The sequence below is a fragment of the Cervus canadensis genome, chromosome 30, assembly GCF_019320065.1.
Source record: "Cervus canadensis isolate Bull #8, Minnesota chromosome 30, ASM1932006v1, whole genome shotgun sequence".
Lineage (NCBI taxonomy): Eukaryota > Metazoa > Chordata > Mammalia > Artiodactyla > Cervidae > Cervus > Cervus canadensis.
The window spans coordinates 11681413-11704439 of NC_057415.1; the positions used below are offsets into that span (position 1 = coordinate 11681413).

Genomic DNA, 23027 nt, shown 5'->3' on the forward strand with positions numbered 1-23027 from the left:
ATGACAGATGTCCTTGATTTGGAAATGAAGCTGGAGAATATTTTTTTGTCCTAAAGTGCCAGGCTGAATTACGCAAGATAATTCAAAAAGATGTTTTGATGTCCTGTCATCACAGTGAAAGGTAATTTATTACTGTATGATCAGTGAATGAAACATATACTTACAATAAGGATTTACCATATAGTGCAGGAAACTATAGTTAATGCCATGTAACAAGCTGTAACAGAAAAGAATCAAAAAAGAATATATATTTATATATATTCACATGCAATTGAGTCACCTTGCTATATGCTTAAAACGAACACAATATTATAAATTAACTGTACTTCAAAAAAAAAGTATGCTTAAACAAAATGTGATCACTGAGCCCACTTCTGCCTGTGTGTTTTTATCTGTAAAATGGAAATGCTTACCTTCCTTTTCAATACTTAACAAGCAAATGATATTCCCCTTCCCAAAAGAAGGGTTAAATATGATTCATATATACTTGAGAAGGTATAGGGAAATCAGATTTTTATAAATTGAATGTTTTTAGCGCCTAGTGTCTTAGTAGAGTAAAACAAAATAACTCCAAAAGCATAATAGTAAGATAACTTCCAATAAAGTGGAAACTAAATTAGGTTATTAAAGAGAAAATTATATCATATTAAAATCTAGAACATAAGTTCCACTCGATAAACAAAAATAATGATGTCAACATATGCCTCAGTTCTTCCCTGTCCACAGGAGAAAATGAGAGAAGGGCCCAGAGATACAGAGAAAGTAAGACATGAGAGAGAGACAGAGCCAGGGTTAGAGAAAGATAGAGTCAGAGAGAATAAGAGAGAATATAGCCTCAAAAACACATTTGGGCATCTCTGAAAAATGAAACAAAAGAGGGTATAAAATTGGGAGATAAACTAGAAAGACTCTTGGCTACACAGCCTGGAACAGGGCAAGTGTTTGTGAAACTTCCAATCTAGAAAGCTTTAAGGGAGGATATGATCATTAGTTGGTTCAAAGTCATAGTGAGCATTTACTACAAAGTCCTAAATGGGCTCAATGAATGTGGACCACAGTCAGGAGAGAGATTATTTCAAATGAAATTTTTTTTTAAAATCGGTAGGAGAGTTTGTAATTTCCAAGGCTTGGCACCTTGTCTGAATGTCCTAATTCTAGCGACTGTACTGAGCTGAGGAACTTGTAAATGGCTTGGGGAGTATTAGGTACTCATATGAACTCTACTCACTTCAGTATGTTAGATTTATTTCATCACTGTTCTAGAATGGGCAACTGAGGCTCAGAGAGGCCCCCCCAACGTGGCCAGGAGAGCCAGGATCCAAGCTCAGTTCTGCTGGCTTCAGGCTGCTTTTTGCTGTATAAACAGCCATCTTTGTGGTTTTCTTTCAGGCCTCATGCAATTAACAAGGAAGATAAAAATATAGGGCAATTGTACTTATTAAGATTCTGATTACAATGCCAGCTATAAATAAAGTTCTAGAATCTTGTAGAGTTAAACAGTGGATGGTAAGTGGCCATAATTATGAAGAACGGAAGAACAATTTATAATCCGGTCATTACTTCTATGCCCGTGTAATTATACTCTGTCCTTTCATCTATGTGACATTATAGATTTTTACAACTTTCACATAAGGCAGTGCATTTGTCCGTCACATGTCCTTTGAATGCCTCTGTGCTTACGTGGATGATGATTTCTGTTTTGAAGTAATAATGTGTGTAGAGTTACAAGGTAAATAGCCTTTCCCTTTTAATCACTTTGACTTACTAAAGAACTTCCTGTAAGGTATGGAAAGCATTCTTTAAAATAATGTCAGATGTTTGGATACACTAAATTTTCATTATAAAAAAACAACTAGAATACATTGTTTTTCCAGTGTCTTGGTTCTAGTTGATTCTTGGCATGGTTGCTATAATTCTTAACCAAGCTGTTATATTTGGTATGCCATGTATGCCATGCATACTTTATTTAAAAAAGAAAATAAACTGTGAAATCTGGTGTGTGTAAAAATGCACTATCTTGAAAATTCAGAGTTTTCTACATGTATAAATTGTACCTGAACCAAGGAAACACGAAGGGACTTCCTGTGTTACTGCATGAAAGAATCGAGGCATAGAGAGAATCTCTTGTCTTTCAGATAGGGGTATTGCCAGGCTGAAAGCACTGAGGTTGACGTCTGTTCCAGCTGCTGTAAGATATTGCTGCTGGGCTAGTCAGGGTTGTGAGGCGAGATGGGCTTTTTCCAAGACAAGCTCTTTTGAGCAAATAAGAATGTCACAACAGTGGAGACTTCCAGAACTTTGGGGTGAAGTCAAGTCAGGGGTTCAGCTGGCTGCCCAAGTCTGAATGCTGTGTCTATGGGATTGACATTGCACTTTTCATGTTTCCTATGGCAATTAGAGTAGGTTCTCCATATTATCGAGACTTTTTGAAATGGGTCACCTGCTGCTGATAAGGAGTGGTCAGAGGTATTGGCTGTGGCATTAACATCCCAGGAGTTCCACCTGATGGGGAAATGCTTTTGGACCATGGATCCTGTTGTTGGTGGCAGGAATGGACTGGTATTCTTTCAGACTGGTGAGCACGTCTGGGCCTTTACCTTATGCACCTTGCTAGGGTAAGGGATGACCGCTGGATATGAGTTGGATTCACTTCTGAAGGGTCTGATCTGGGACTTTCAATTTGGCATAAAAGTGTCAGGTCATGTCCCTCATAGGCTCACCAAGGGCAGGTGAACCACCTTCCAGACCCCAAATTCCCCATCGCATCTCAGATGTTCTGGAGGAGAGGCATGCTTTATTTTTCATTCTGGTGAGATAACTTCTGAGATGATGGAAGTCTTTCTGCTTATGTTGTCCTGGAGAAAAGGTCCCAGAGAAAAAGGGCACGTTTAGGTGGAGGACCTCCTTCCTGCCCCATGAGAGTCTCCTGTTTCTAAACTCGGTCACACACACTTTTCTGCATAAATGGCTGAGGCCAGACGAGAATCTGGAAGGCAGGCAGCTTCCTGAATGTGCCTGAAGCAGCCATGGAGGTAGAACTATAGTCTGGGAGCAGGTCCCTGGGCAGCTGACAGTCATGTCCTTGCTTGTGGGGGCTGGGCAGTGAGGAGGAGGTGGTATGGAGGCAACATATGAGAGAGGGAAGCATCCCAGGGTGGGGGAGTGCCCACAGTAACTGGACTCCTTGAAGAGCAAGAGTTAAGCCCTCAGGATGTGGCCCTTGGCAATTTCACTTTGTCTGCACCAGATCATCGAATGCAGCCCACCTCCCAAGATGTCCATTTCCAGATAGCTCAAAGGCCTTTGTGTTTTGAGCCTGTTCTCAGGTGGATTTGGATAATTCATGTTTATTGTAGTCAGATAGTAGAGATCATCAACCTCACTTCTCTTTGTTTTGCCTGGAATATTTGGTGCTTAGCTGAGGTTTCATTATCTTGTGCACTCTGCTAATTGAATGGAGATGAGATTTATGAGGTACTTCTATTCAAGAGAAAGTAATTTGTTTGACCTTCCTCTCTGCTTCATTGGAACCATTAGTGGATCTGACTTTCCTGCTTTGCAGTAATAGGCAGGGACACTGGGCACTCCAAAGACCCCTGATAGCTGCTTTCTTAGCAGGCATCCTAAGTGTTAATAATTTTCAGACTCTGTTGCTGAAGCATGTCTGGGAATGCCTAATCAAAAAGTGGTGGTCCAGGACAAATTTTACTTTTACCTACTCTCTTCTTTGAAGGATCAGCTTGAATTTAGACATGGGGTCATAGTTCTACTCTGAGGCCTTATTATATCTGTGTTCACTCTCCAATAATTGGGGCTTCCCTGTCTACATGCTTGAGGTCTCCCAAGTACATCAACAGCAGTACTTTACCTCTAAGTTCTCCACTTCCTCCTGCTCCTCCTTTTTCCATCTCCTACTTTCATCTTCATTATCACCGCCACTGTCATCACCACCATCGTTATCTTCTCTATGATCATCACCACCCCATCATCACCATCATCATCAACATCAGACCAGCTCTGGCTGCCCCACGTCCACTAGTTTTCTCTTGCTTATTTTATGCATTATTTACTTTTCTTGAAGTTTATTTCCAGATCCATTTTGGTCTGTGGGCCTCAGTTTTACCCATGACTGAGCAGAGCTGCGCAACTTCCTTTCTGTATGTTTGAGGTTCTTGCAGGTTTCTGAATTTATAGGTTAATTGAGCAACAGGTTTTATGTCATTTGTTTTCTGTTTGGATACTACGTTGTCGTACTCTGGATTCATATCCTAAGAAGAATCATTGTCTGGAGTATTTTGGCAAAAACAAATCTAGACACAAATCTATATTGGCAGCAGCAAGTATGTGGTCTTCTATAATGAAATTGACAATGCCATGCTTATGTATTGAATGTCTGAGTCATTGGTAAGCCTCTGGTCTGAGAATCATGAAATAGTGTCTTTAGGAAGATCTCATTTCACCTTACAAAGAGTTACCCTATAGATTTTGCAGTGTATGTTTATTGTCCTAAGTCAGAAGGCAAGGCACAACCCACAGGAAGATAATAGACTGATTTGGGTATTTCACTGTGTTTGCAGTACAAGCCTTTTGAGTATTTAATGCCCCTTAAACCATAAACCTTTTTTTCTTTCCTACTCTCCTTATGGCATATTTAGGTTATTCCACAGATAATTGGAATGGCCTTGGTCTTTGGATGTGCCTCCCATCCTATGTGAAATCCCTGATGTGATGGTGCTTGTGGTCTTGAACACTTTTCATCAGGCCCTGCTGATCAGATCACATCCTCCTTCAAATCATTGAATTTTAATTGTGCAAGAGCTTTGGTTTTCCTTACACATTCAGGCTTTGCCAAGAACTTTGTGTTTCCTGCTTTAATTTTCAGCTCATAACTCAACTTCATTTTATGAAGTCAAACCTGAGCTTTAAAAGCCTTGCTGACCTTAGCCATTTATTTTAGTTTTTGGTCTTCAGCTAACAAATGGGCAACAGCTTTCTTTTCCCCACATCCACACCCCATAATTCTGATCATCATGAGAATTAGAATGAACCAAGTCTAGTACTTTTCCCCCAAGAGCTAAAAATGCTTCAGGAGGCACTCACTGGGTGCTCTTGTGTCTTAACTCTGCAACCTTCCATACACTTCTGACCAAATGTGTGATTTTATACAGGAAGCTTTGAAGTGATTTGATTAACCCAGTTACCAGCGAGAAGCAGCAGACCCTATACTGTATTGTCTCTCCCCTCCTTTCCATTTTGGTTCTGTTCTCAAGTCTATCAAAGTTCAACAAAAGTTTTAGACATTACTATGCTGTGGCTTAGAATGCATGCTATCCTTGGTAGCATGAGAGGCAAGTAGGGCATAGAAGATGTAGAGATATGTTCTCTCTACCCTCCTGTGCTTAAAGTCTAGGATGCAGGAAAGTAAACAGAAAACATACAGAAGTTTAGCAAAAGTACAAAAGAAGAACATGTTAGTGAATGAAAGAGAATGCTGTAGAAGTTAAGAGAGAGTGAACTAATTACTCGAAGGATATGGCTTTTATGCTGGATCTTTGAGAATGGTGAAGGCTTGCTTGTTAGAAGGTGATCTTAGGAGGTGTGATGGTGTGTAGACAAAAGGAACATCCTTGGGAAGGAAAACGGGGTGTTTGAAGGATGGTTAAGCAGCTTTTGGAATGAGTGCAGATAAGGATCTAAGTTTAACTGTTGGGAAATTTTTTGCCACAGTTGCAGGTGATACCATTTAAGAAGAGGGACTGACCATCCAGAAGTTCTGAGTTTATATTTCAGCTCTCATTCTGTTCCTGGGTGACCATGGACATATCACAACAGCCATGTGGGCTGAGTGACTCACCTATAAAATATAATTGAAAAGGCACAAAAGCAAAGGCTAGTTGATGCAACAACCAACTGATACTAGATGTTTTACAGAGATGTCAAGTAAGGACAATCAGGGTTTCAGCCCAAGTGCTAAAATAAAACAAAATTGCACCTAGCTCAAGTCTAACTGAAGGAAAGCATTTTACCCCCACCATTTCCTGGACACCTAGTCCTATAAGAACACATGAGATTCTCTGATTTTTACCCGGTAAACGTTTCCCACAAGGCTCCGGCGATGTTTGCTTTGCTTTCCAATGAAGGTGAGCTGCCATTCTGGCACCCCTGGGCACCTTGCTGTCTTCAAGGTGGCGCTGTGCCCTGCAGACACCAAGCTGGCACTTTTCTGCTTCTCCAATAACAAATGCGATAAGATCTGCTTTTTTAGATTGCAGCTGCATCTTTCTTCCGTTCCCTTAGCATCCTTTCAACTCAGCAGTTTTCCTTTTTGCTTCAGATAAATTGCTGTTAATTTAAATGTACTGCAGATCCTTGCCATTTTATGGCTGATTGCTTCTGAGTAATAGGAGGAAAAATGTGTGCATGTTTGAATGTAAAGAAATCTAAATGGGTCAGAAGCCAATGGTACAGAAAGCACGGTGCCTCACTGACCTTCAGCCCACTGGTCCTTCTCTTTGAAGAGGTCGATAAATGGATCCAGAATCAGCAAATAGCAGAGACCCATCCGGGTTTTTCTTCTCTGCTTTCAACTTGACATCACATTTCTCATTCAGCACCTGCTTTATCCTTGTTCTTATTTAGCTCAGCTAAGTGTAAGCAGCGGTGGCAGTTTTTCTAAAGTTGTTTTTGATAAAGGAGCTGTTGTCACGATAACTACCGTGCACCATCGGAATTCTGCAAACGCTTCAGAATGTCACATTGTCAAAATATCTATATTTCAGACTCAGAAGCTAGACAGCTCGTTTGGCTGCTAAACCCACAAGATGTTCAGCCATTTGTTGTGGTCTAAAAACTTTCCCCCTCACTAGGAGAAAATAATGATCTATTGTTTTATATCATTTTGTGGCCCTTTTTGGGGGTTTCTTATAACATGAGAGGGCACAAGTCATTAGATCCTGGTGGCTCAATTGGGGTCCTAATTGAAATTTACCATCAACCCTTTGGAAACATGAAGCGTTGGATGCATTTTCTTAAGGAAGTCAAGTTTTAAATGAAACTAATTTTTCATGAGTTGGTGGTGTATCTTAAGTGTATCAGTGGTATGTGTGAGTTTCAAGTATATGGGAAGGAGACTAACTTGCCTTGCTTGAGGTGAGGGGTGGTGTAAGCCATGCTTTTCACGCAGACATTACATACTGCTTATCATTATAACAAGCTGGTTTTTCATCAAGAAAGACATAAAGTGTGTATTTTAGGGTGGCTTTACTTGCTTTTCTTGCATGGGTGTGTGGAACTGAGATGTTTGTCTTTGAGGACACATCACAAAAGGCAGAGCAGAAGAAGGTTACAGAGGGACATGACATCAACTTAAATGAGGCAGATGCTGTTGCAGCCGGAGCAAATGGCAGTCTAAAAGAGCTTTCATCTAGTCCAGCAAATTGTTTCTCCCAATTTTAATAAATAAAAGAGCCTTACATTATTGTTTTTTTCATTTTTTAAATTTAATTTTTTATTGAAGGATAATTGCTTTACAGAATTTTGTTGTTTTCTGACAAACCTCAACATGAATCAGCCATAGGTATACATATATCCCCTCCTTTGAATCTCCCTCCCGTCTCCCTCCCCATCCCACCCCTCTAGATGGATACAGAGCCCCTGTTTAAGTTTCCTGAGCCAGACAGCAAATTCCTATTGTTATCTATTTTACATATGGTAATGTAAGTTTCCTTGTTACTTTTTCCATACATCTCACCCTCTCCTCCCCTCTCTGCATGTCCATAAGCCTATTCTCTATGTCTGAAAAATGTAAAAAAAAAAAAAGAAGAAGAGCCTGTAGTGCGTGTTGGGGAGATGCATGGCAGAGGAAAGTGGCAAATAGAAGCAAATTGGAAGAGCATCCTGGTTCCAATTAAACACTCTGACATCAGTAAACTCTTCCAGTTCTTGTATGGGGTTGGCCCAAAAGTTTGTTTGGGTTTTTCCATCAAATGTTATGGAAAAACATGAACAAACTTTTGGGCCAACCCAATACCATAAACCCGGTGGAAATAAGGTTTGCATTAGCAGTTTAATCTGTTGTTATTTTAATCAAGTAAACCCTTTAAAATTGCATGTTCAGAGAAACTGGTATATCGAATCTACAAAGATTTTGTTTGAGGGTGATGTCTTCTGTTTGTATCTCCAAGCTTTTCTTGCTTTTATTGGCAAACTTGACATCCTCCTGTTAATCCCACTGTTTCAATGGGAAGGAATTTGAGATCCACCCTCTTGAAACCTGAAAGAGTAGCTAAGGTTAGTTCATTCGGTGTTCTCGAGCTGTGTGCCATAGGGCACTCTTCAACGAGTGCTGCCTGTGTTTGCCTGGAGGCTGGGTTTTTAGAAAGAGACTAGAGACAGCTATGAAGGAGACTTAATCAGCATCCCTGTGTGCTTCCTAAATTCTCAGTGCTCTGTGGGTGATTAAATCCATAAACGATGTTTGGCGTTTGTCCCTAGTTCTTTTCCTGAGACTTGGAAGGGCAGCAGAGAGAAATGCCATGGAAATTAAGCTCCATAGACTTTCTTAGTGTTGTCGTAAATGATCATACAGCTTGGTGATGGTAATTACAGCTCTGGAGGCAGATGACAGCAGCACTTGGCAGACCAGACACCAGGTTGAGGAAAATCGAGAGTCTGGAGGGTTGGGCTTAGAAGTGTCTTCCAAAGCTAAACTTGAAAACGTCTTGGAAGCATCTTGGGGGTTTCTACTATGACATCATCTATTCTGTCACTTATGAAGCTGATGAAGATTCATGCAATTTACTCACAGAATTCTATGTAGTAAAACCTTCGCTGTTCCTGCTGGGTTTTCACAGGCAAGTTTGGAAAAAGCTTATCACTTCTCAGGTCATGGTGGGGCAGCCACAGCACCAGAGGTTCTGGGTGGGAATTTGAGTTCTGTCCCACGCTAGCTGTCAGAACTTGAGAGGCTGCTCAGTCTTTGGGCCTCAGTTTTCTCACCTGTTAAGTGGGTATAACAATAGAACCTATCTCCTAAGGTTATAGTGACTTTAATTTAAGCAAAGAGCTTGGCAGATAGCCTGGCACAAAGTAGATTTACTGTGCAAGTGATTCCCTCTTCTTTCTCCATCTGGAGTCAGTGAAGTATTTGAAGTCAAGGAACTCCAGTTTCCTTATTTTTGCATCATGTATTACAGTGTCTACTGTTTGGTTGGTGTTCAGTAGATGTGTGCAGAATTAGTTGACATTAAGTATTATATATGTTTTATATATTATGTATACTAGATACTACATGTCTTAAATTGTATATGTAATGTATATACATACAAATATACTTCATGCTATATGCTATATACCATATTTTATATAGTAGATTCTATATATGTGCCATAGATATGGTATGGTACTTAATTAAATATATGCAGTTAATTAATTGAGATTCCCAGGTGGCACAGTGGTAAAGAATCTGCCTGCCATTGGAGAAGATGAAAGAGATAAGGGCTCGATCCTTGGGTCAGGTTGGTCCCCTGGAGAGGGAAATAGCAATCCACTACAGTGTTCTTGCCTGGAAAATTCCATGGACAGAGGAGCCTAGAAGGCTGCAGTCCATGGGGTCACAAAGAATCAGACATGCCTGAGCACGTGCGTGCACACACACGCACACACACATGCACACACACACAATTAATAGTAGGATCCCTAAAAAAGAATCTAAATCCTCACATGAGCTCAATATTTCTCCAGGTGAAGTCAGCCAGTTCTCTGATCTGGCTGAGTAATTAATTAATTATTTTAGAAATAATTTGGTTTTATAGGTAGGAAAAGAAAATTAGAATTTGGGTAGATATCTATTATTCGGATTTTTTTTCCTTATATATAAAAATTATTGAGGGGTCATCTTTTACTGTGCACAGATTTCTGCTCCTTAAATTAAGGTGTTAACATCTGAGACAGCTGTGGGTGGAACTGTGTGCGGGAATCCTTTGCATCTCTTTCCTGCGTTTCCCGTGCCCTGTAAAGTCAGTTTTAAGTCTAAAGCTAAGCTGGACGATACTGAGAATCCCATTTTCTCCTGATTCCGGTTTTGTAATGACATTATCTTTATGTTTTCAGGCATATTCCATGTTGTGTCTCAGTTTTGATGTTTATTATGTTCTTTTAAAAGTGATTGTACTTGCATGTTATTTTCCATTGATTTTTCTTTTGAGCATGACTTATGTTTTATTTTGTGTTTCTTTTAGGTTTTGTTTTGTTTCATAAGATTCCACTGGATGGGTAACTGAAATACAGGAAAAGACAGAGAAGGGGGCTGTGGTGCTTGTTGGTTGATGCCGCCTTGTAAGCTGGACTCTGGGGGCCGGCATTGACCTTTCCTGGGAAGTGCCACTTACCTGGGATTTCCTGGTAGATGTGGGTGGTATTTGCAGGAGGTACCGCATGAAGCCCGCAGGTGCTGTGAACTGTGGATTGGGGACACCAATGCAGAGACAGCTCACAGGCAGCTAAGAAAGTCAAGAAAACAAATTAATGCGTCTCTTTTGTTCTCACGATCATTCAAATACAAAGTTGAATTGAAATACTGTTGGATTGTGCTTCTCTTCAGAAAGGTGTGTGCTGTTTGACCCTACTGGAAATGTATTGATTTTCAATGTTGCTGTTTATTAAAGGTGAACTGCAAAGTTTTAAAACAAATCTACATGTAGGAACAGGTATAAGTACACACTAAACAGTGTAATCTCCATTTAACATGAATTTTAGCACTGTTTTCTGTTGTTTAATCTGTACTGAATTCAGAAAGTTTCACTTTTCCACCTAGAAAGCAGTGACTAAAAAAGTTAAGGGCATATGCTCCTTTGCTGTGGAGACTTGGGGATATCCTTGGGAGTTTCTTTCCTTCACTGGCTGTTAAGGTCCAGAGTCAATGTAATCACCAATAATGCTTTCCTTAAAGGTTATCAGCAGACAAAAAAAGAAATGAAAAAAGAAAAGAAACAGGCTAATTGGTCAGGGGCTGTGGATTTTGGTCAGGCATAGTTTCAGAAAAATCGGAAAGAAGTAAAATATATACATATGGTGCATATGCCCTTTTATTTGACCTCTGTGATCCACCCGCTTTTTAGAAGTTTTCCGAGTGAGAGGGCCGCAGCATCTCATGCTGTTCCCGTGACAGAACTGTAGCTTTTTGCTCTGAAAAGGCCCGCGAGCCGAATGGCTGGCCTGCTGTGAGCAGGAGACCACATTCTAAGAAGGGTAGTCCTCTGCAACATACTCCACTCCGCTGGGTTTTCCCGAGCCGGACAGCTCTTCCTGACCCCAGCAGCACACAGGTGGCAGGTCGCTAATGAATACGTGCTTTATAATGTCCAGCTTCAGTGCTGCGGGGGCAGCCTTCGAGTTACAGAATCCTGCATCCCTGCCTTAGTCTTACATGGACACCCGTCTCACGCACGTGGCCATCACAGTGACCTTTGCGTGCACTTGGCTGAGTGTGCACCAGGCGGGATGGGATCCCTGTGAGGTCTGGCTGCTCCTGCCTGCCTCACACCTTTCCTGTTGGGGGAACTTCAGAGCCAGGCCCGGAGCATCTTGTTTGAAAACACAGTTGGCTCTGACTGTTCACACCTGCCCATAGATGTCACAGCTGAATTGGAAACTTACTGACATTTTAAAAAAGCCCTTTCGGTGGGGGTGGGAGGGATAGTTACTCCAGTTTTGCAGTTCAGCTTTAAGGTTTTATAGATTTTTAACTGGTCCAACATATTCAGAAACATTGTTTTGAATTCTGTGTAACCAAGGCATTAATCTCAACAAACTGGGATCCATATAGGCACCACTTGATATAAATAGATTTTCCAAGATGAATACTTTATACTGTATCTTTTACATTAGCCACGAAATGTGTTACTGCTTGACGTGGGCATTTCACGGAGTCCTATGGATTACAGCATTTGACTTGGCTGCTCAGTACCCATGCCTGAAAGAAGGGTGGTTCCTCCAAGGCAGAAACAGGCTGTTGTTCTCAGAAGTTGTGTTTCCCAAAGGGCTTTTGAGTGTGCGGGCAGCTGACCCTGGGCAGGGAGAGGTCTGAATATTCTCTGAATTCCCATTTTCTTGCCCACTGTTGAATGACAGTTCCTGTCACTACTTAGATTTTGATCTTTCCCAAAGGTGTCAATTTACAAAAAGGCCAGCTATTGCAGAAATCCTGACCCCCTAAAAGAAAAATGAAATTCAAACTGAGAGCCTGTCACAGGCTGTCGGGACGGTCAGGGTTCTTAAATATCGGCCATTTGGTGCATTTTTTTTAAAGTTTTTATGTTATTCCGTGGAGTCATAAAAAGGCAATAAACTCTCTAAGGACTATTTTATAAGTATCCCAGACTCTAAGAAGCAAAAAAAAAAGAATATTTGTCCTCAATAGCTAAAAGAGTTGCAGCTAGATTTTTGGAGAAAATGGAGAAAAGTGGACAGATAAGGCAATTGAATCAAAGAGCAGTTGACATCTCCTAGGGAACAATGAAAACATCAGGCTATTAGAAAATGGTTTCAGTTGCTCTTGTGTTCTTTATTTTTCATTTTTTTCTTAAATCTCTGAAGACCTCCATCAGTAACCCAACTTCTCATTTCTGTGCACCAGACCACCCCTCTCATTCTTTACTTTTGATGTCCACTGTAAGAAATCTTTTTGAGCATCCTAAAGTGATGTAGAATGCATTTTTCCAGCATTATAAAAAGAAAGGCAGCAGTTTTGCTGAGATCAAGTCCATCATCCTCCAATAAGGATGTGGCATTTTAGTGCCAGGCAGGTATCCTAAGTGAGCAACGTGGGCCAGCTGAGTGAACACCATCCCCTCCAGAGGGGCGGCTGTCACCCAGATCAGCCAACTCCTGCCTCCCAGGAATGACGGTCCAGATTTCCAAACCTTCTGATTCGTTAAGAGAAACTTGAAACCTGGATTTTTTATGTGAAATGTCTCTATTTTTAAAAAGTTGGCTCAGTTATTTTTAAAACGTTATGTAGGCCAACAAAACATGTCTGTGGGCTGCCAGTTTGTTACTCTGGTCTTAAAGCAAGATCATTGTTCTTTCACTGTATCCAGTGAGAGATGGGAAAGCACAGATTCAGATGGGAAAGCACATGGCCCCACTTAGTCGGTTTTCCTTAATGTACTGATACAGCCCGTTGGTGAATGCAAAGCAGGTGTGTCCTCTTCAAGAGGTGTGTCTCAGGTCCTGTATCTTGATTCAGGTCCCACTGAGACCCTCCCAGGAAGCTGAGAGAGAGAGGAATAAACTCCCACTGTCATTGCATGATACATCAGTCTGAGACTAAAGGAGATCAGTCTCTTAACAGCAGGAATGAATCTCCACATACTTTCATGCATTCATGGGTTTTCTCTCCTGGTCTGCAGCAGGCACTGGTTTCATTTTGACCCACTGAATCTTCTTTCCAAGAGTAAGGAATAGAAATGAGGCATGAACAATCCCAGCCCCAAGCCTGCAATGCAGAACCCAGGATTCACTTTTGGCTCTGAACTCTCCCTCCCACCCTTCACCCGGCTTACACCCCACCCCCCAACATTGACCAGAGGCCATCAGGATTCAGCCATTGGATGAGTAAACAACTCAAGGAGTACAGCCATGAATTCAGGCCAGGGGTGAGGGCCAGCATGATGCAAGCTCTCCTGCTTTTTCTCTCCTCTTTTTTTTCCTTGATTCTGTTAAAATCTCTGATTTTTTTTCCTCTCTCTCCAACACTCTAAATTGACTCCATGACAGAGAGTTTATTTTTATTTGGTTACTTTGCACACACTTTTTTTTTTCTTTGCAAATGGAATCGAAGCACTAAACTGGGACCAGTATTAACTCTTCTCTAGCTCTCCAAGATGATTTATGCTTTCACTTGCTCCATTGCTTTCTGTCTAGTGCCCCCTCCCTTGGTTTTCATCTAATTTCCTCCCACTACAATAGAAGCTCATTTCATCTTCTTTTGTCCAGACTCCAGGTAATAGATTCCGTAAACTCCAGGGTCTTCACAGGGTTGCTGCATTCAGCCACGTGGGCTGTGCCGTTCCCCGCTGGTGAAGGTCAGCAGACCCCCAGGCTTGTGCTACTCAGCAGACTGTATTCCGGGGAAACTAGGGCAGAAGTAGCCATTCCATTAAGTGCGTTCTGCTATGTTCACATACCTACAGTGCCTATAAACCATGACAGGTCTGTTCAAGGATACCTGGGAAGGTTAAGGACCCTGCTGAACAGGGCAAGGATACAATTTTCTGTGGGGTGCTGCCAGGCTGAATTAAGTTAAGAGACTTCCTAATCCAGAAAGTGATATGAAAACAGTTGTCAGAGGAGGCAGTTTTCAACTCAGAAGTTAGCCCATTTCCTTGTTTTGGTCTTCAGGGACAAAGGGACCTCCCAGCCATCTAATTTTGACAGTGAGATCACCCTGAGTTTAATACAGGCTAATGTGGTTTGGAGCCTCAGGCTGGTCATTGGTACGTACCCAAGATGGCTTGACGCTGGTATGTCAGGAGTCTTAGTTTCACAGAAAAATAAGCATGTGAGAGGTAAAGGAAAGAACAGAGATTTTCACCACCTTTACAATTCACCACCATCCATTTATGAATGGAGCTTCTATAAACAAATATAAAATAGCAAGAGGTTCTATTCACATTGTATATGTATTTCAAATTGTCATACTGTACACTTTCAACATCTTACAATTTTCTTTGTTGATTATACCTCAGTGACGCTGAAAATACAAAAGAAAAAAAAGAGAGAGAGAGAAATGGAAAAAAATAGCAGGAGACTCCAGAGAAAGACAGATCTTTGAGTTTCACTCATGTCATGTTTAAATCCATTTGCTGTAATCCATATAGGCAGCCTGTGAATCATTCTCATGCCCTGTTTTGTTCCCCATAATGTTCCAGGTCTTAAAGTCATTTTTCCACATTTCCTGTAAATAATGGATAATCATTTTTATTTTATTTTTAAGTACTGTTTTAACAATGTGGATAGACCATAAATGTACTTGCTGAATTCATTCATGTTTTTAACAAGTCAATAAAGTTTTGTAATTCATCTCCATGTGTCTTGCATTCTCTGTAGGGACTTGTATATTTCCACCCCTCACCTTATTCAAATACATACCATCACCTCATGTGTCGTTGGTGGTGTTCAAAACTAAAGGTGTTAGAAGAAAGTGTGAGAAATGTCACTGGAGTGTGGGGGAGTCCCAAAGCCCCTGGAGATTCTGAAATAAATCTCTTCTAAAAAAGGTTTTTTAAATTTCAATCAGTGTGAGTTGCACATTTACAGTTTATTGATTCTTGCATCAGATATATTTTCATTGGCTAAAAGGCAATCCTAAAAAACAGCGAGAAGTTTAAGGGATTAAAAAGATGAAACGTAACATCCCGTGGGAAAGTCCTTTGGAATGACTCACCTTCCTACAGGAGGTATTTTCAGTGCTCTGTCCCTCCGTTCTAACTGACTTTGTGGTCAAATGAACCTGATAACTTGTGCTATGAAGGAGGGAGGGAGACAGGGAGGAAGACAAGTGGGCACGGAGATAAGGTACCATCTTGAATCTTAACTGTGAACGTGGTGCCCGCACTTCACACCCCTTTGGTCTCCGTTTCCTGCCTGGCCCCACTGTCTCTTCTCATTTTCCCCTTTTCAGATAGGACCTAAAATCAAGGTCCCCAGCTTTGATTCACTTGAGATTGCTTTCACTTTCTTGTAACCTTGTAAGTGTTTTCACTCTAAATCAACGACTTAGGAATTGGAAAAACAATGTGACCTGATGTCATACATACTTATTGAGCCAAGTATGCTGACCCCCTTCAAAGAACCTGTTTAGTGCTGGTGACTTGTGTTTTTTCTAAGGCACTTTTAAATGTGCTGAGCTGAGAATGGGTTTTGATGGTAATTTGAAAGTTGTGTGGTAATCTGAGGTGGTAGGCACTGGATGCAGACTTAGCGAATTTGAATTCCAGCTCTGCTCGCAGACTAAATGACCTTGGGAAACTACTTCATGACCTCATTCCTCAAGAGATGAGGATAATGGGAGCAGTGTCTCCCCACTGGGCTCCTATGAGACCTAGATGATGTACTTGGCGTGGGGAGAAGTACTGGGTATCACTAATAATAATACTTGAAAGTACATGGGTTTGCACTGTGCTTGAGTGTGCCTCCATAAATGCCCTGGGTTCACAGACTCACTTGCATGTATGGGTCATTCAGCAATTGCATGGGTGCCAATAACAGAGTCCTCAAGAAGGGGCGTTTCCCTCCCTGGGTCGTTTTGGATGTGGTCCAAGCAGGAGCTTTCTCAGGGGTTCTCCTAAATCTCTTCCTAGATTCCTCTCCCTGCCCAGGTGATTTTTTGCATACTGATCACAGTCAGATTTGATTTTGATAGAATAAGAGGTCATGATCTGTTTGGGCCTGCATGCATGTATGCTGCATGCTAATACATGCATGCTAAGTTACTTCAGTTGTGTTCGACTCTTTGTGACCCTCTAGATTTTAGCCTGCAAGGCTCCTCCATACATGGAATTCTCCAGGCAAGAATACTGGAGTGGGTTGCCATGCCCTCCTCCAGGGAATCCTTTTGACCCTGGATGGAGCAGGCGGGTTCTTTACCACTAGCGCCACCTGGAAAGTAATCACATCCTGTATCCTTAGCCTACTTTTGTTTTCTTCATAGCACATAGGTGGCAGCCAGTTCTCAGCACTAGTCAGTTGTGTTCCTATGGAACTGGGATCTCAGTGCTGCCAGATCCTTTATTTACCAAAAGATGTCAGCTGTGCAGACTTTTTTTTTTTTTTAATTGCAAAATGTTCTAATTCTTAAAGAGCAGCTACAAATTCATGCCTTTGCAGAATGAGGGTGCTGACCATGTAAAACATTCCAGGACTACTCCCAGGCTGCCAGTTTTCGGTCTCTGCCTTAATTCTCCTGACTATGGCCTTTACAGATAGGGAAACGGAGACCTGTGTAGGACAAAGGACTGTTTTCTCAAAGTGACCCAAGCCCAGGCATTTCCTTGTGTGTGGGGGGGCAGGGTATGGTTAGGAGGAAAGGGGATAGGAAGAGGCCTGTGGGACCGCCCCCCCACCCCGGCCCCTGCAACAAGCATCTCCGCGGTCCCCTCGTCTCCTAGTCCTATTCGACTGGGCCTGTGTGTGTGTTACTTAGTCGTGTCTGACTCTTTGCGATCCCATTGAGTGTAGCCTTCCAGGCTCCTCTGTCCATGGAATTCTCTAGGTGAGAATACTGGAGTGGGTAGCCATGCCCTTCTCCAGGGGATCTTCCCAACCCAGGGTCTCCAGCGTTGCAGGCATACCATTTGAGCCACATGGGAAGCTGTAGTTTGGACTTGTATTATGATTATTCAGTGAGTTCAAGTGATGCTCTGCAGCTTGAGGATTCTGGAAGAAAAGCATTGAAGGTCATATCCCAAATATGGTTTTCTTCTTTTGTTCTCACTTCATTAAGTCAGAAATTTTCGTCATTTGAAGGGGTTCCTCCATTATCTTTACCTTTTGAATTATATATTTGAAAATCTTTGGCTAAGGATAAAAATAACACAAGAATTGGCTAAGAGATTGTTTGAAAGGAAAAACTTGTTTCAAGTTCCTTTAGAAACAAGTGTTTACAGACAATGGGTTTTCTGATTCCTGATGTAGTTTTTCATAATAGCTATAGCAGGCAATACAGTTGGTCACACTTGGGGTAATGACATTTCATTTATTTAAAAATATTTTGTAATTTGGGGCTTTTTTTTTCTTATTAAATCATTTTAAGTAAGTGGCACTGAAGTTTTACCAGCACATAATTTAAAGTATTTTTACAGTTGTTACTGCCTTTTCTAACACTTTTAAAAGCAGTGTTTATCATTGGATCTAAAAGGTAGACCCAATGATAAACAGGTATCAGGCAAATAGGTATTGGTTTCCAACTGTGTGCCAAGCACTATTTTAAGTGCTTCATGGTTCTTTTAACAGTCTATGAGGCAGATGCTAATATTGCTCCCATTGGAAAGGTTAGGAAACTGAGGAACAGAATGATGAGGGGCTTGTTCCAAGTTACCTAGCTAATGAGGGGGAATGCAGGATTTGAATTCAGGTAGACTAACTCTGGGGGGCTTCCCAGGTGGCTCAGTGGGTAAAGAATCTGCCTGAAACATAGGAGATGTGGGTTCAATTCTTGGGTCCAGAAGACCCCCTGGAGGAGGGCATGGCAACCCACTCAAGTATTCTTGCCTGAGAAATTCCATGGGCAGAGGAGCCCGGTCGGCTACAGTCCATAAGATAGCAGAGAGTCAGACATGACTGAAGTGACTGAGCACACACAGGCTAACTCGGAGATTCTTGTTGTCCAAATGCAGAACAGTAAGGTTAATTGAAGTCACAGGAGAGGCTCTATCCCAGTAAAGAGCCCCCCCCACCTGTCTCCCTCAGTAATTCATGCCGCTCACAAAGTCCTTGCCAGTCTTGACTTGACAGTACGTGGCACTGTAGTGAACTTGACACTCGCTTTCTAAATTTCACCTTATAAAACAGAAGTTACATCCAGTATGTATCCATTGCTAATTAGCTGTTGAAAACCCAGAGTGTGTTTGCCTTTTTTCCATTGTGCCTGAAGATGGATTTGTTGATTTTGATTGTTCCGAAGTGAGTTTTCTTGTTGCTCTGAATCTGGAGCACTTCCTATTCATATGAGGCAGTCACTTGGGCTTCCCTGGTAGCTTAGCTGGTGAAGAATCTTCTGCAATGCAGGAGACCCCAGTTTGATTCCTGGGTTGGGAAGTTCCCCTGGAGAAGGGATAGGCTACCCACTCCAGTGTTTTGGGGCTTCTCTAGTAGTTCAGATGGTAAAGAATCTGCCTGCAGTGCGGGAGACCTGGGTTCGATCCCTGGGTTGGGAAGATGCCCTGGAGGAGGGCACGGCAACCCACTCCGGTATTCTTGCCTGGAGAATTCCATGGAGGGGTCTGCCAGGCTACAGTCCATGGGGTCACAAAGAGTTGTACATGGCTGAGCGACTAAGCCCAGCTCTCCAGTGAGGATACGTGAAGGTAGAGAAACCACTTCAGTGAAGATGTGGGTCGGGGACGTGAAGGGGAGGTTTGCTTCAGAACACACCCTGCTATCTCCATGGAGAGGACCTGGACTTTGGGACAAGGTGTTGGAGATGGCTGAGCGGTTTCTGGCCTCTGAGCCGCACGGTCATGTCGCTGCTCCTGTCCTTGAATGTCCTGTCTGCAGCCAGTGACTGAGAGAGACTGCCAAGGGCACATGCTAATTTTCCAGTCATTTGGTCAAGTCCCATCTCACATACCACAGACCCCGGGGCCTGTGTTTACTGAATCAAAATCTCTGCTCAACCATAAACTAATGAACAGACAATTCTCTCACTCTCTTCTTTTGAAATTTTTACTGCGTTTTGAAGGAAGAAGGGCAAAGCCTCTTTTGTGTTGGTTTGCCTCTCTTCCATCTCTTTCTACTAGTTCTCATCCTACAGTAATTAGTCTTGTTGAATTGATAAATAAAAAGGTAGATTAGATTGCTTTATGGATTAGAATTCAGCTTCAGGTAAGCTCACACAATTTCTCTGAAAACCCTGGAGCTGGGTGGGAAGTACAGAGGTGCCAGCACTGTTTGGACTTTTGGGGGAGTTCTAGGTTTTTAACATGAACTATGAATCCTGAACTAAGATAGTCTATTTCCCAGATGGCTCAGTGGGTAAAGAATTCACCTGCAATGCAGGAGATTCAGGAGACTTGGGTTCAATCTCTAGGTCAGGAAGATTCCCTGGAGGAGGAAATGGCAACCCACTCCAGTATTCTTGCCTGAAAAATCCCATGGACAGAGGAGCCTGGTGGGCTGCCATCCATGGGGTCGCAAAGACTCAGACACAATAGGGATTGCTGAATAGTAATAATAGGTAATCTATGAGGGTGCTTCAGGCTATTCAGATAATACACTCAGAGCCACGTTTCTCTCTGCATTTACCTAGGCTCCTGGATTCGGGGGAGGCCAACTACCTCTCTATGGCCCTCTTGCTCTAAATACTGTTGAGCTGAATGCTGGTGAACTCCTTTGTCCCTTCAACCCTCTGGGAAAAACTTCCCTCTGTGGTCAGTCTCCATGTCTCATCACCTCTTGTTTGTCCCTTTAACGTGCCCAAATGTCTTTACATCATCCCTACATCTCTTCATGTGAAACCACCTGGGGTGAATTCTTTTTCTGTAGCACCACCCCACTGCCATCTATGTATGAAAGTGAAAAGTGAAAGTGAAAGTCACTCAATTATGTCTGACTCTTTGAGACCCTGTGGACTGTAGCTTGCCAGGTTCCTCTGTCTATGGAATTCTCCAGGCCAGAATACTGGAGTGGGTAGCCTTTCCTTTCTCCAGGGGATTTTCCCAACCCAGGGATCGAACCCAGATCTCCCACATTGCAGGCAGATTCTTTACCATCTGAGCCGCCAGGGAAGTATCAATAAATTCTTTAATACATTATCTTGTTTTATCTTAGCCGGATCCTATTCAAAATCCAGTAAGTATTAATCATCAATTATAGATCACACATGAGCCAGGCACTGGGAAGATACCACAGTTAGCAAAACAGATATCCTCCGTGACCTCCTGGGCCATGGTTTTACAGTTACAGTGTCTGCAATGTTGACACTGTTATCATGCATACTTTACAAGAGGGAAAAGAGACTTGAAAAGTTAACTTGTCCAACGTTCCACAAATGAGATCTGTCTGCCTAGGAATTCATGCTTCTGGCCCTCACTCTCTGAGGACAGTGCTCTTTTGTTCTCTTGAGGGACCCCCAGCTGCAAACTCTGAGAGAGCTGTCAGGCCTCTGCTCTTCACCTTGGTGATTCTAATTCTTTTTGACCCACTATAAATTTGTGAAAGGTGTCCCAGCTCTTGGTACCTATTTTGTCTCTCTTTTTTCTTTTCCTTCCTCTTTTTTATTTTCCTCTGGCTGCCTTTCCACCAACATAAACACACACAGCTATGTTTTATCTATTCTTTAATTTTAACAGTTAAATTTTAAATTTACAATTGGTTGGGTGGAATATGTATTTAAAAAGTGAGATGGTATGTGAGTGAAACAGAGAAAGGAAGGAAGAAAAGACATAATAATTCTCTCTCTCTCACACACACATCCACACACACACACGGAAAAGGTGTATCACATAAGTTAAGCTTTGATTGAATGAGAAGTTAATTCCAGTACATTATACTATTATCACCTCCCCACTGCTCACTGGGATTTAATGCTCCTTTAGAAAACTTTCTGTATTGTATTTTTTGCTTTTTGTTTTTACTTCCTTATAAATAGCAAAAAGTTTTGCTAAGAAGAAGTTATTACAAATCCCAAAAGGTTGGTGTTCCATTCTGAGCTCCAAGATATAAGGATTGAGTGGATTCAAACTTGGCCAACTTTCTGACTTGGCAAGTGCTTCCATCCTTATTTATGACAGCTTGGAAACTTCCAGGGCTTATAAACGATGTTGCTGATTTTGTCTCCCTTTTCTATTTTGCTGTGAATTATGAAATAACCAGCCTGAAGGTTAAAGCATTAACCCTCTTAGCAGCATAAGTGTGTGTGTGTGTGTGTGTGTGTGTGTGTGGCTGTGTTCTTTCTTTCCTTGGTTGTCAGGCACATTTACATTTTCATACAGGCAGTGAACTTCCCTTTTCTGCCTTTCCACAAAATGACAGTCGGAAATGCTGAGGTCTGGGGTATGCAGAATGATAGGCTTGTGGTCTCTATTGTGGCCACAAAGGACTTCTTGGTCAGCTGTTCTCCAACGGACTGTATATCTTGTCCTCAAATGGCAGTTTAACGGCTGGTACTCCAGAGCAAGACAGGTAATCAGGAAAGTCTCAGGGAGTGTTTCCGAGAGGCATGAGCTGGTTGTGTTCTGGGGATCTCCCTGCCTGTTTTCTCAGTAGAAAATTGTCAGAATGGGGGAACTACTGATAAGCTGTCTTCCCTTCCTTCTTTTTATCTTAACTCCATATCCAGTTCCTTGAATACTCATCTTAAGTACTTTTTTCTTTGGATTCCTGTAAAGTCACAAAAGTTGGGAGCCTCTGATTATTGCGTAGAGGATACAGACTTTTCAGAATACAGGCAGGATGAATTTTTGAATGCAGAATGTGTCCTTGGAGAAGCGGGCGCCAAGTGGGGATTAAAGCTGCAAGGATTTTTTAATCAGGAAAAACTCTTGTGTGAGAGAAAATGGAGAAGAAGCCGGAGAAGGCTGCAGGAGCATCAGACTGCCTAGCAAGCAGTGCTTTGCGGGGATGGGGCGGGAAGAAAGCCTGGGTGAAGCACCCTCGATTGCCACTCTCTAAGCAGGTGTTGGCAGAGCTTTGGGGTAGATTTGGGGGATTTGGGGCTGCTGGGTGTCTGTGAGCCACAGAAGGCCATCCGAGGAGTTCCTGGTCTTCTGGGATGTGTCTGCCTTACAACCAGACCAGGCTCAGTCATTGGTGCTGGAGCAGCCCCCAGGAGCATGGACTTTATGCAAATGAAAGGGTGGATTTCAGAGCACAGGTGGATTTCAGGGTGTAGCTTGATCACTTTTGCTCCCTGACATTGAGGGTCCACAGGGTGCTGTCATACAATGGGCGCAGTCTTATCTGACCTCCAGTTGTGTGATATACAGGATGATTTCACTTCCCATCTCTCTGTAAAACGTAGTGCCCATCTGACAGTGCCCTGCACACCCCTGGCTGGACCACTGGGCTCCAGAGTTGAAGGGAACATTTAGTTCTTTAAATGACCTACTACCAGTTATATTGGTTTAAAGGGCTTCAACCATACATGTTTCTTTTTTAGAAGTGCAAACTGGGCAAGTCAACATTTTGAAATGTTTAAAATGTCATTTTTGAGCTGGAGCCATCCTTTTATTTATGGCAACATAAAACGACATCTGAAGCTAAGACCTGTTTTTGCTTTCCTTGCCTGCCTCCCCAAACTACCAGTGACT

General features: G+C 42.2%; 1 protein-coding gene across 10 annotated transcripts in view; it reads left to right on the forward strand.

The window, feature by feature from the left end:
* The window catches only part of NTRK2 (neurotrophic receptor tyrosine kinase 2), a 388663-nt gene that overhangs the window by 153173 nt on the left and 212463 nt on the right, over positions 1 to 23027 (forward strand). For 2 of the 10 annotated variants that reach the window (XM_043453256.1, XM_043453257.1), the window contains one exon: positions 10239 to 15081. The exons of the other annotated variants lie outside the window; for them this stretch is intronic. In XM_043453256.1, the coding sequence (XP_043309191.1) occupies positions 10239 to 10276 (38 nt within the window). In that variant the 3' untranslated portion in view covers positions 10277 to 15081. Of the gene's footprint in view, positions 1 to 10238; positions 15082 to 23027 lie in introns of those variants that run through there. 10 annotated transcript variants of the gene reach the window in all.